General features: G+C 48.9%; 1 protein-coding gene across 1 annotated transcript; it reads right to left on the bottom strand.

The window, feature by feature from the left end:
• Positions 1-4803: 4803 nt before the first annotated feature.
• Positions 4804-11484, bottom strand: Ppif (peptidylprolyl isomerase F). Its single transcript, XM_047552974.1, has 6 exons — positions 11197-11484; positions 9858-9888; positions 9287-9375; positions 7514-7610; positions 6926-7001; positions 4804-5709 (listed from the first exon to the last, which is right to left on the bottom strand). Exons 1-6 carry the CDS (start codon positions 11389-11391, stop codon positions 5574-5576), a joined length of 624 nt encoding a protein of 207 aa, XP_047408930.1. The 5' UTR covers positions 11392-11484; the 3' UTR covers positions 4804-5573.
• Positions 11485-13133: the final 1649 nt, after the last annotated feature.

Genomic DNA, 13133 nt, shown 5'->3' with positions numbered 1-13133 from the left:
CGTAAATAGGTTGAATCTCAGCATATTTTGGAAAAACAGAACTCCAGAGGAAACAGCTGACACAACCCAAAGAACTGTGAGACTTGGCTAATACATGTCTGTAAGCAGACTTATTGAAAAAGAGTTCACATATTATACAGCTCACCCTTCAGAATGGTTGTCCCTGTGGTCACAACCATCCTGAGTCAATTTTAGAACATTTTTTCTACCTCATGAAGACATTTCATATACTTGAGCTGTTTCCCTCTGACACACTCCCCAGCTACCCTCACCATCCCTGAGTTCCACTAATCTGCTCGCTGGCTCTGTAGATATCCCTGTTCTGCACATTTCATATGCACTGAAACCTAATGTGTAGTCTTTCACTTAGTATAACGTCAAGATCCAGCCAGGCTGTGGTGTGCGTGAATATTTCATTCCTTTGCATAGCCAAATAATATTCCATTGTCTGAACATGCCACATTGTGTTTGCACATTTGCCCACTGATGGATATTTGACTTGTTTCTACCTTTTGACTATTATAAATAATGCTGTTATAAACATTTACATACAATTCTGTACAAACATGTTGTCATTTCTCTTGGGTATGTATCTAGGATGGAATTGCTGGGTCACATGGAAACTCTGCGCTTAATTATCTGAGGAGCCATCAGACTATTTTCCAAAGCATCTGGACCATTTGATAGTCCACCATCAGTGTAAAAGTTCCAATTTCTCCAAATCCTTGCAAACATTTGTTATTATCTGTTTTATACTAATCATCCTAGTGGCCCTGAAATAGCATCTTGTTGTAGTTTTGATCTGCATTTCCTTGGTGACTAACAATGTCCAGTATTTTCTCATATGCTCGTTTGCCATTTGTATGTCTTCTCTAGATAAATGTCTATTCAGATCCCTTGACCAATTTTAAATTTTTTTTAATTGTTGAGTTCTCCTTGTATCTTTATATCGGTTAGATACAAATCCCTTATTAGATATATGATCTGTACATATTTTCTTCCTTTGCATGGGTTGTTTTTTTTATTTTTTTTATCAGAGATTAAACTCAGGGATGCTTAACCACTGAGCAACATCCCTAGTCCCCGCTTTTTAAAATTTTTTATTCTGAGACAGGGTCTCACTAATTTGCTGAGGCTGGCCTCCAACTTGCGATCCCCCTCCTGAGGTGCTGGGAATACAGTGTGCACCACCTGCCAGACTCTTCACTCTCTGGATGATGTCCTTGGAAGCACAAGTTTGCTTCAGTGTTGATGCATCCTGATTTACCTATTTACCTATTTGGTGCTTATGCATTGGTGTCATAGCTATGAATTCTTTGGTGAACCTAAGGTCGCACATACCTCTATATTTTAAGAATTTTGTAATGTTTGCTCTGATTTAGTCTTTGATCCATTTTGAGTTAATTCATTTTTCACTGAGTGATCTCAGCATCCTTGTTGAGAATCAGTTGACCACACCTGAATGGGTTTGTTTTTGGAATCTCAGTTCTATCCCGTGGACTTTTATGTCTACCTTTCTGTCTATGCCACTGTTTTAATTATCATTGCTTTGTAGTATGATCTGAAATCAGGAAGTGTTAGTCCTACTACTTTATTTTTGTTTTTCAGGATTGTTTTGGTTATTCTGGGTCCTTTATAATTCCATATAGATTTTCGAATGAGCTTGTTCATTTGTACAAAAAAAAAATCTGAGATTCTATTAGATATTGCACTGGATCTGTAGATAAGTTTAAGGATATTGTCATTTTAATAATGTAAAGTCTTCATATCCATGAATATGGTTTTTTTCATTTATTTAGATCCCTTTAATTTTTCAGCAATGTTTTATAGTTTTCAAAATGTTTTGGGGTTTTTGTCAATTTTTTCCTAAGCATTTTATATCATAAATAGGATTTTCTTGATTTCATTTTTGGATTCATCATTACAAGTATATTATAATAAAATTGATTTTTGTATGTTGATCTCATATCCTCCAAGTTTGGGGAACTTCATTAGTTCTAAAATTTTGTAGGGGACTCCTAAAGATTTTCTATACATAATACTATGAAATCTGCAAATAGATAGTTTCACTTCTTCCTTTCCAGAATAGATGTCTTTTTTTCTGCCTTAATTGCCCTGGCAAGAACACTTCCAGTACAACTTCAAATCGAAGTTCCAAGAGGACCTCATGTCATGTTCCTGATTGTAAAAGGGGAAAACATCATTTTTCATCTTTTGCCACTAAATATGATGTTAGCTATGGGTTTTTCACAGATGCCTTTTATTAGATAGAGAAAGTTTTCTTCTATTACTAGCTTGTTGAGGATTTCTTTTTTATATCATAAAAGGGTGTTGGTTTTTTTAATGCTTTTCTGTATCTATTATGATGCCATGTAACATTTATTTTTTACTCTAATATTGTATTAATATATTATAATACATTGTGTTCCTTTAATTGATTTTTCAGACATTAAACCAACCTTGCATCCCTGGGGTAAGTCACATATGGTTTGGTATTCATTAGGTCCCAAGCATGGCCCAGGAATCTGCAGGCTGTACGAGACCTGTGATTCCTAGAAACATTGTTTTAGGCTTTGCCAGGCCTAGGAAATATCTAAGAAATTCCTTTCATGCAGCAAAATTCTATAGAACCTAGAAGTGTGTTAGAATGTCACCAATACTATGCTAGGGAAGTCAGGCAAAGGTGAATCCTGTTTGATGATGTTTCTACAAAGTCCTATAACAGGCACCGGTGACCTATAATGACAGAATTCAGTGACACCTGGGAAGAGGCTGGGGAAAACATTTTGGAAAGATGGGGTGTTCTGTATCTTAAATGGTACTGATTAACCAATGTATGTGCTTGACAAGTCATTGACATGCACCCTTGAAACTCGCGAATTTTTTTATATGTAAATTGTACCTCAGCGAAGTCATTTTGAAAAGATATCCTGTCTTAGAAAAAAATTGCTATTTCAGACTTTTAAAAACATGTTTACATGGAGTCACATATGATTATATCTACCAGAGCAGATGTATGGCTCATTGCTCCTTTTATGCCTTAAGTATTGATTACATAGGGCCAACAACAAGCCAATACTTGCTTTGTGTGTTACCTATGCTCTTCCTTTATAAGTAAGACCAGGGTCAGGACTTCGCACAGAGCACCAGGAAGAGAACTGCAGGGAATGGATTTGCTTTTGGGGAACTTTTTTTAGAAAACGCTTGCCCCACCCTACCCCATGCCAGACACCTCTGGATGGAGACAAATGCACTCCCTCCTCAATAAGAAGGAAACATTGGGTGATTAAATGAGTGACTCACCACAGCCCTCCAGGGATTATCATCCAGAGACCCCTCAGAACTTAGTATGGAGTCAGTAGGTCAGGTTCTGAGGGGTTGCCCCTCAAATTGTCTCTGCTACCTGGAGTGCTCCAGGTCAAGAGCAACATCACAACTGACCTCCAGTCAGTTGTACTCTGAACGTGACTCCAAACCTTTGGCAATATGTCCCCAAAAGGAACCTGTGCCACCCCTCTGGACAATCAGGGTTTTAACCATTGCTCTGCCAATGAACTCACGGGGTCACCTGGGGCTATTACCATCACTCCTGGGGCTTAGTTTACTCATCTGTAACGCAGACTGGATGAACAATTACCAATTATTTGGTTCAAGATCCCATCTTCAAATGAAATCCCTTGCAGGGCCCCAGGTAAGAAAAATGGAGAGTATCTATGATCGTGAATGGGACACCCATTCCCCTCTCCCGCTTCTCTACTCTAAGGCCCTTGAGAAATTCTTGAAAACTCCCAGTCTCATTGAGCTCCCAACCCACACAACTGAACCCTGACTTCATGGAACTCCATGACTCAAGGACCCAACCTATCACCATGACCTCAGTGACTGCACTGGTCAGTGACCTCAAAGAACCTGACTCAGGGAACTGTGTGCAGAAGGATTGTATTAGATGCCTCAAGAACGCAAGTCCCTTCTCTGAGGACTGCCTGCTTGACCCCCCACCTCCCTGACCACATAGCACTCTAGTGCTTAAGAACTTTTAACTCTGCCCCTCACACCCCCAATTCTGCCCTCCCTGTGAATTCAGAAACAACCGAACTCCAAGTTAAGAGTCGCACATCGAGGATAGGAAAAGGGCTAAGGATGTAGCTCAGTGGTAGAGCATTTGCCTAGCACACATGAGGCCCGGGGTTCAATCCCCAGCACCACACACACACACCCACATACAAAAGGAAAGTCCACTCCTTTCTTGGCTTAGGCATTTCTCCCCTTTCCTAAGACCGTGACCCATTGGACATGTCACCATCCTTGCCACTGAGTCCTAATCACAGTCATGTGCTATGCACCTCGCGTGGATCATACCTAATCCCCACCACCCCATGAGGGAACCCTAACAGGCAGAGCCAGGACTTACTTGGAACCAGTGCCCATAGTGGGGCATAGATGGTAAGATAAGGTCTGGGATCTGCTTCATCTCTGAAGGAGGGTGACAACAAAAATCCCCTCCCAGGTTGCTGGGGTGATTAAATGACAGGCCACACAGAAGTCCTTAGCACAGGGCTAGGGCTGTAGCTCAGCAGTAGAGCCCTTGCCTAGTACATATTAAGGTCCTAGTTCAATCCTCAGCATTGTCAAAAACAAAAAAAAAGTCCTTAGCATAGTACATGACACTCAAAGAAATTGAAACAACAAAATTTTGCTCCAGTTTCTTTCTAAAACCACAAACACGAATCTTTTATAGAAAATAGGATTTATTATCATATTTAAGGTGAACAAAGAATGTTCTAGAAATCTTTTATATACATCATCAGTAGATTAAATTTATTCAACACACATAAAAAGCAAAGCCCACCAGGAAATACTTTCTTCCTGAGCACAGGGCGCTTACAGGCTCCATTTTTGACAGTGATTCACACTGACTAGGCACAGCTAGCAACAGGATTGTTCCCAGGTTCACCCGCTTCCACCCACAGATCCTCCTCAAAAATGAGAGCAGCAAACCAACGGGATTCACAGTGACGGAAGGAAAGGCATCTTGGGAGCTTCTACAAAAGCCCCAAGTTGTGTCTCAAAGGCCAGGCTCTGAGGTTCTGAGTCCTGTGCCATGAACTCAGTCACATCACAGCATGGTATAGTGTCACAGCTTCATTTCCAGGCAACTTTATAAAATTATTACAATTAGGAAGACAACATTGAACAGGTATCAAAGCCCTTTTACAGCAAACGGCTGTCCCCGAGGTGAAGGATAAGGTAGAAACCTTTACTGCATGCTGACCTGTCTCCACATTGTCACCCACACTGCAGATGAACTTGGGCAAGGTGATCATCAGCAATGCCTGATGGGATGTGTGGCATGATGTCATCTTAGTTGCCAAGAAACAGGGTGGTGAGGAAGGGGACCGTCAGGGAAGCGGTCTGGGGTCCTGCAGAGGGGCGTGTTCCCGGGCAGCCTTCCTCAAGCACACACACAGTGGCGGTGGAGCCAGCACCGGCAGCGCATGGGGGCACCTTCACCAAGGGCCCTGGGCAGTGACCTGGGCAAGTCCTAGCTGCTGTCCTAGCACCCTGGCTGTGAGTTAGCTCAGCTGGCCACAGTCCGTGATGACAATCTTCTTGGATGTCTTCCCACTCTTAGAGCCAAAAGATTCAATTTTCTTCACAACATCCATGCCCTCTTTGACGTGGCCGAACACAACATGCTTGCCATCCAGCCTGTGGGGAGGGGGAACAGGACAAGCAGACACAAGAGCAGCACAAGGTCACTCAACAGCCCGGCCACTCTGTCTTGGGAACATCTGCCAATTCTGATAGGCACCCCCAACCCCAGTAGCTGGCTCACCCAATTCTCCATCCAAGCCCTGCTGAGCTCCCCGCACATACTCCAGAGGCTGCCCAGCTCTCAGGACATTTCTGCCACACACTGTGACCTTGCCCCAGGCCACTTGGCCTGAGCCCTGGTAACCTGGTCTGTGACAAGTACGCTGTTCTTTGTCCTGCCCAAGGAGATGATAGGATATTGAACTACGCTGAAGTAAGACATCTATACAAAGGGAACCTCTTTAACAGTCAGGAACTCTGAAGAGAGAGCCAACATAACAGGTGTGGAGGGACACAGAAGCCCTGAGCAGCTCTTGACTTGAGAAAGTTCCAAGAATGTGAAAGGCACTTAGTCCTGCTCCAGTGAAGCCAAGAGCAGCAACAGCCAAGGGTAGAAGTGGGAGGCCTATTAAAGGCTCCATGGAAGGAGAAAGAGGACCTGCCCAGCCTGGACGTCCCATCTTTCTTGATGGATAGGGATAGACTAGCTGGTGTCCATCTCACCTAGGAGATCCTGGAAGTGGGCCTGATTAAGTCTTAGCTCCCAGTCAGCGATTGTCCCTTCAACCCCAGTGGCCCCAGAGCTAGGACAGTAGGGACTCCAAGTGAAGAAACTCATCTCTTAGTGGAAAATTTTCCAGGGAAAAGACATCCCTGGAGCCCAGTCATGTGGGAAAGGGAGCCAAAGGAGTTATCTGCAGGTCTTAGCTAACGCGATGCTTGATGAAAACCTACTGTGAAATCCGCGCATCCACCAAGGTGTTTTCCAAGGTACAGCCCATGGAGGGAGGTGGTAGCCTGGGAAATGCTGGGCTAAGCCAGTGGAATCCACTTGCACTCAGGCCACCGTGAGGCCTGACAGCTGCAGCATTTTCCAAGAGTGTGTGGCAGAGGAACCCTTTTGTGTGCGTGTGCAGAACACACAGCAGCCAACAGCAATGACAGAAGTCTAATTATGACAGCTGCAGGATAACCCAAATTCTCCCTCAATTTTTTCACTAACTCTCTTTCTCATACAGACACATATGAGGGGGCCAGTGTCCCAGAGGAGACATGCACAAAGCTGAAAGGGAACCCCTCACTCTCAGAGGGCCTGGAATGGAAAACTCACCAGTCTGTCTTTATGGTACAAATGAAGAACTGGGAGCCATTGGTGTTGGGGCCCGCATTTGCCATGGACAGAACACCTGCAAAAACAAGCAGAGGTGAGCCACACCCCAGGGGGCATCTCACCTAGGAAGCCATTCTGAAGAGCAGATGGCTCAAAACCACATCAAGGATATTTGAGTCTGCTGATCAGAGAACCAGAAAGAAGCAGGGTGACAACCAGCTTACCATGGCAGATCCCCGGGGCATGTCTGCCCTTGCTGCCTTCCAGGAAAGGGCCTTAGGGAAGCTCTCCATGGAGGGGCTGAGCAGGATCCCCAGCCCCGACCTCTAGCCTTTTCCATACTCCACCAGGGGTCTCACAGGTGATAACTTGCAGGGTTTCTGCTTACAGGCCCTCCCCCACCCAAGTTCCCAAAGGGAAGTCTGTTCTCCAAAGTGAGAGCCTGGAATGAGAAGCTCTAGGAAACCTACGGAGCCAGAAGTGCTGAGCCGAGGGGGTGCTGAAGGAAGGAGGGGCACCCTGAGGTAGGACTGCAGCCTCCATGAGCCTGCTGCAAGTTTACGGAGGAGGACAGCAGCACCCACTCACCTGGCCCCACATGCTTCAGTGTGAAGTTCTCATCAGGAAAGCGGCTCCCATAGATGGACTTGCCCCCAGTGCCGTTGTGGTTGGTGAAGTCGCCTGCCTGCGCAAAAACACCTTCTGAGTGGTTCCACACCAAGATGGCGGGAGTTGCTTCTGTACCACTGGGAGTAGCCCCCAACCCACTCAAGGCCCACCCAGCCCGATAAGCATCCAATGAAATAAGGACTAATAAAATAATGAGGGAAATGAGCAACAATAAGGCATAGCTAAGTATTTTCTGTCGTAACAACAACCCTGCTTTCTGAACAATATACTTTTTTGTCTGAGCAGATTTTTAAGTAATCCTCAAATAACCCATTCTGAGTTGCTTCTAAATGACCCACAATTTTCAACATACAACTCTAAGAGGTAACAAGGAAGTAGCCAGGGGCCATGTTCTGGCCTAGGGGAACAGCAGCTGGCCCAGGTCAGTTCCCCAGACTAAGTCACACTTCCTGTCCTGGCATCACATCCCCCTCACTAAGTCCAGTGATTCTGTGTTTGGCACACCCAGAACTGGGTCCCCCAGGGCTGACATCCTTCCTCAGAGACTGCCTAAGATCCAGGACTTCCTTGGAGTGCTGTGACCAGAAGAACCTCATAGCCACCCCTGTGCCAGTCTCTGGCCATGGTCACACTGCAGTTTTCCTGAGATGGGATACTCAGGTGAGAGAGGCAACCTACCGAGTCCAGCTAAAGCATCCAGTTGCCCGTCATCTGGTCTGGATCTCTGAGAGCCACTACCTCATGCTGCAGAAAGCTCTCCAAATTTGGAAGCCCCATCTTGGCCTTAGTCACCTTAGCTCCTGCTTCACCCTTTACCCAAAGGAAGAACTGTAAGCTCTGCAGCAGAAAGGTCAAAGGGCTGCACCCAGCTGGGCCCACGCCACAGCCCTGCCTGCTCCTCCCTGCCTTCACCCCATTCAACACACATCTAGGCATCAAGAATGTCAGGAGTCTCGGCCCCAATCCACCGCCACTCAACACGGTATGTCAGCCACTGGGTCAGGGTGGAGGGAATGGGGACAGAATTCTGGGCAGAATTTCAGAAAGATCACACCATCCATGCTCCTGCCTCTAGCCTCCGCTGGCTCTAGACATTAACCCCTGACTTTGAAAGTCTGCCTGAATACAGGGCAAAACCAACAACACTGCCTAGGTCCTGACCCCTGGGGAAGTCCTTGCTGCCAACACTGATCCCCAAGCCTCTGACACAGCAATACTAATGCTTTTGAAAAACAGGTAGGACATATTACTAAAGAGCACACTCACCTAACAGGGAAAAACGCCCTTCACAGAAACTGAAGCTCCATGTCTGGGCAGCACATTCCTCTCTGGGCCCTGTCTTCCTCCTCCTACCTCTTTCTCTTTGTCTCCTTTGCCCAGGGCTCGAGGGAGTATGTAAAAGGACAAGGTCAGGGGCTCTGAGTCTGCTGGTCCTTCAAAGCCTTAAGGTCCATTCCCTGTGCACATCCACACCCCAACCCCATTTGTCTCTGGAAGCCATTAACCTCCCCATGCAGCTAGGTAGGGTCGTCCTGCCACTGGTGCCATTGCTTAACTTCTGGGGCAGGCAAGGGTCACAGCAACCTGGACAAGACTCTCGGGGTGAAAGAGCAGCCCTCTGTCCCTGCCTTTCTATGCACCAGGCACCCACTCTATAATGTTCACAGCAATCCTGGGAGGCAGCTCCTGCTGTCACCCGCACACACAGAGGAAGCACAGAGGTCTGGTTACCTGGCACATGAAGGAAGGGATCACCCTATGGAAGGTCGAGCCTTTGTAGCCGAAGCCCTTCTCACCAGTGCACAGGGCTCTGAAGTTCTCTGAGGGGTAGAGGGAGAGGCAGGTCAATGGGACCAGTCCCCAGCACCAGGGACCAGCACCCTTGGGTCCCCCAGGAGGTGAGCTGGGGGTGGAAAGACCTTGGCCCACCTCCTGGTTCTGTTCTGGCTGACTCACCTATGACTGGGAGAAGTTGCTTCCCTCCCTAATCCCAGTGCCAAAACTTTGTGGCAGGAGTCCCAGGGGATATAGGCCCACTGGGCAGGAGTGGGGAGTTGTCTGAGAATTTACATATGTGCCTTCCACTGGTTCTGAGGCTCCCAGCTACTACTAGACAGGTGGGCAGAGCCAACATGAGGCTCAGAGGAATAGAAGGTCACCCCATGGCACCCAGCAGCTGAGCCTCAAGTGGAACTCCCACCTGGTCACAGTTTTTGAGCCAAACCCCTCCCACCAGCCCACAGGCCTTACTCTGCCCACTCCCTTCCATCTGGACCACTCAGAAGGCTGCAGTTACCCTTACCTGCTGTTTTTGGTACGACATCTGCTTTCAGCTGTGGGGAGGGAAGAGGGAAAAAGAAGATGGTTAGTCCAGAGGCAGGCACAGGAAGGAGCCTCCTCACCACCCTAAGCCCACAGTGGCCAAGGAAGTGTGAGAAGGAACCACATGGCCATTCCACTCCTGTTACTCCAGCCTCCCCTCCCTCCGGGAGGCAGCCTAAGCAGCTATCATTTCTGGCAGACACTTCCTGAACCCTAGGCTGGGAGAAGGCAGCCTCAGTTTCCTAATCTATTAGAAGGGAGGACAATATCACCCTGGCCCACTTCCCCCTTCCGGGGCAAAAATGACAGAGGGGCTGGGCCCAAAGCATCAGAGACTCAGGGCCTAGACTAGGGAGAAGCCAGACCAAGCTCCTGGACACACAAATGGGAAACTGAGGCCCAGAGAAAGGCAGGAAGGAATGGGTAAGGAAGGGGAGGTTGGAGCTCCACCCAAGGAGGCATCTTGCCTCTCGGCTTCTTACAAGAGTCATTCTTACAGCAAATGAGGGCATGGAAGGTACTCCCCATTTTCCAAAAGAGGAAGCTGAGGATTAAATACCAACAGTTCCAGGAAACAAGATAATCAATACTAATCGGCCCCTTAATTCAAAGTGTGGATACACTAGGGCTTCCTCTCCATTACTTTGTAGACTGTTTCTTAATTTCCATCTTAAAGCGAAAGAGGCAGGTGCTGAGTGTCCACCCCCAGAAGGGGCCGAACTGGGGCTCCCGGCACACTGCCCCATTCTTGTCCCATTCTCAGGAGGGCCATCCCGGGTTCGTGTTCTTCTGGTGGTCGGACCGTGGCCTGCCAGGTACTCAATTACCCAGAGGAGCAGGGCCACAGCCTAAAGCCACTTCTCACTTCCATTACCCAGCACTCCGCGTCTCGCGCATGGGCTGGACGTGGTGCGGACCCTGGGAGCACTCGTTGTTATGCAAGGGCCTCCACGTGAGCCCAGCGGCCCGCAGCGGGTTCCGGACACGACCCCAACCTGGGGGTCTGCGCTCAGACTCGGGCCTCGGCACCCCTCCCCCAGCACGGGCCCGCGGCGGGGCGCTCGGCCTTCACCCTCTACCGTATGACCTTGAGCTTTTGCCTCCACACCTGCCCTTCCTCCCGCCTCCACCATTCCAAGGGAGGCTGGATGAGTCCAAGCTCATGACCCTTCTCAGGGACGGGAAAACTGAGGCCCAGAGTCCGAGGTGGGAGGCTCAAGGTCATGCAGCGCGGCAGGCACAGCGGAGGGCCGGGTACAGGGCTGCCCCGGGACGGTCCCCCACGCCCAGGCCAGCCCTGTCCAGGCCAGTGATCTTACCTCCAGCACCACGCGGCCGAGTGGCTGCCCGTCGGCGCCGACATCCAGGTACACAAGCGGGTTCCCAGAGGAGGAAGAGGATGGGTTGCGGCCGCCGCCGCCGCTGCAGGTGCGGGCCGCCGAGAGGCGCAGCGGCGCGGAGCGAGGGACAGGGAGCAGGCCGAGTAGGCGGGAGCCGCAGCGCAGCGCCAGCATCGCGGGCGCGATCAGGGCGGGAGGCGGTGGGAGAAAAGACCGCGGCAACGAAGGGCACGCACCCAGGAAGTGGTCCCTGATGGCCTCGCGCCGCCACCTTTATTGGCCGGACCGGCCTCGAGGCCCCGCCTCCGCCACGCCCCCTCCGGGCCTGTCTGCGGGCGACCCCTACTGGCCGTATCGGACGGAGCAGCCAAGTTTTTTGAATGGGCCCCCAACAGGAGCCAGAGACCTAGAGGGACAAACACAACCGTGCAAGATAAGGCCAGCTTCATTTTTGTGAGGATCTCAACAGACTTTTTTAAAAGGAAGAAATGCTGAAACATGATTAACTGCAAAATATGACCACCATGCTTTTATTCAAATATAATGGAAGTCTACCTTTGTGTTTTCTCTATATCGATGACTCAGGCCAAACCACCCCCTGCCATCCCTCTCCCCAGAGGCACTGCAGACAGAAATCCAGAAAGATGAAGGCACTGAGAGTTAAAGAAAGGTGGAGATCAGAGAACGGATTAGAGAGGGAGAGGGCAGGTAGGAGGAAGCAGATAAGCAAAGATACCTCCCAAGTTACTTCACTAAATGACCATGGGCCTCCTTGGCCTAATCTTGTCCTCTCTCAAGTTGCTTCTAGAGATCAGACACTCTTCCAGAAATATTGGAAATGCATTGTGGCCCTGCAGTGCTCCTGCTAGGTCCGAAGCCCTCTGGGGCTGACTCTTCCTCCCCAAACCCAAAGACTGACAGCTCTGTTCCACACCATCCAGGCCAGCCAGGCGGCATCCCTCCCACCAACACTCACCCTAGAATAATAGAGCTCCTGCCCAAATGCACAGCACTTGCAGGTAGATGCACTGCTATCTCTCAAGCCTGCTCTTGGGGCCTTAGTTTATCCCCACCCTGTTGCTGCATGAGCAGCCCTGCCCCAGGAGAGCTTCTTCATTCACGCAACCACTTCCACTCTGTCTTTCTCCAGCCCTTAGCTCATCTGCTTGTCATGTCTGTCTGAGAGGCAACCCCATTTGCAGATGAGGAATGCAGGTCCCAAGAGTTGGGGGAAATGAATGGCCCAAGGCAGTGTTGGAGCTGCGCCCTGTCTGACATCAGGATTGGGGTTATTGCATGTCTGTCCTCCTTACCATCAACTTGGAGCTGGGAATTGGGACAGAGTGGGGTGGGCAAGAGAGAAGAATGGGACAGACAGCACAGAAATATTGAAGCTAAAGAGGTAGCCAGAGGCTGTGGATCTCAAAGATCAGGGAGAAATGTCCACCTGGGGATCAGCTCCGACATGACTGTGTCCGAGAGACATGACTGTGTCTGAGAGATAGAGACACAAAGATAGAACGAGGTGGTTCCAGAGGAGAATAAGCCATTGCCAACCCAAACCAGGAGAGGTCAGGGCACTTTGAGCATGAGCCCAAAGGGTCATAGAGGCCCAATCACAGAGCCTGAAGGCCAGGCTGAGGTCACACATTGTGGGATAGAACTGGAGAGTCATAGAAGGTGCTATACCCCCAAACCCAGATTCCTTCCTTCATGTTAATCCTCCTTCCCGCGTTGGAAAACCAAACATCATCATTGCCTCCTATCTAAGTCAGAGAAAAGTTCCACCTTCCCCATTGGTTGTGATGTCATCCCTACCTGTGCTGTCTGTTCTCAGTGGCATCAGGAAGAGAGACAGTCCCCAGGTTGAGCCATGGCTGAATGCATAACACATGCCCAGGCCTTGAGGACACTGA

Source organism: Sciurus carolinensis, chromosome 5, assembly GCF_902686445.1.
Source record: "Sciurus carolinensis chromosome 5, mSciCar1.2, whole genome shotgun sequence".
Lineage (NCBI taxonomy): Eukaryota > Metazoa > Chordata > Mammalia > Rodentia > Sciuridae > Sciurus > Sciurus carolinensis.
The sequence above is the reverse complement of the archived record's forward strand: the minus strand, read 5'-3'. Positions and strand labels throughout refer to the sequence as shown.

Bases quoted from the DNA above. Each gene is read 5' to 3' on its own strand.
- Ppif (XM_047552974.1), bottom strand. From the start codon at position 11,391: ATGCTGGCGCTGCGCTGCGGCTCCCGCCTACTCGGCCTGCTCCCTGTC. The intron at 7,611-9,286 runs GTAACCAGACCT...GTTTTTGCGCAG, and splicing joins TCCCTTCCTTCATGTGCCAG to GCAGGCGACTTCACCAACCA. The intron at 7,002-7,513 runs GTGAGTGGGTGC...TTGTTTTTGCAG, and splicing joins ACTGAAGCATGTGGGGCCAG to GTGTTCTGTCCATGGCAAAT.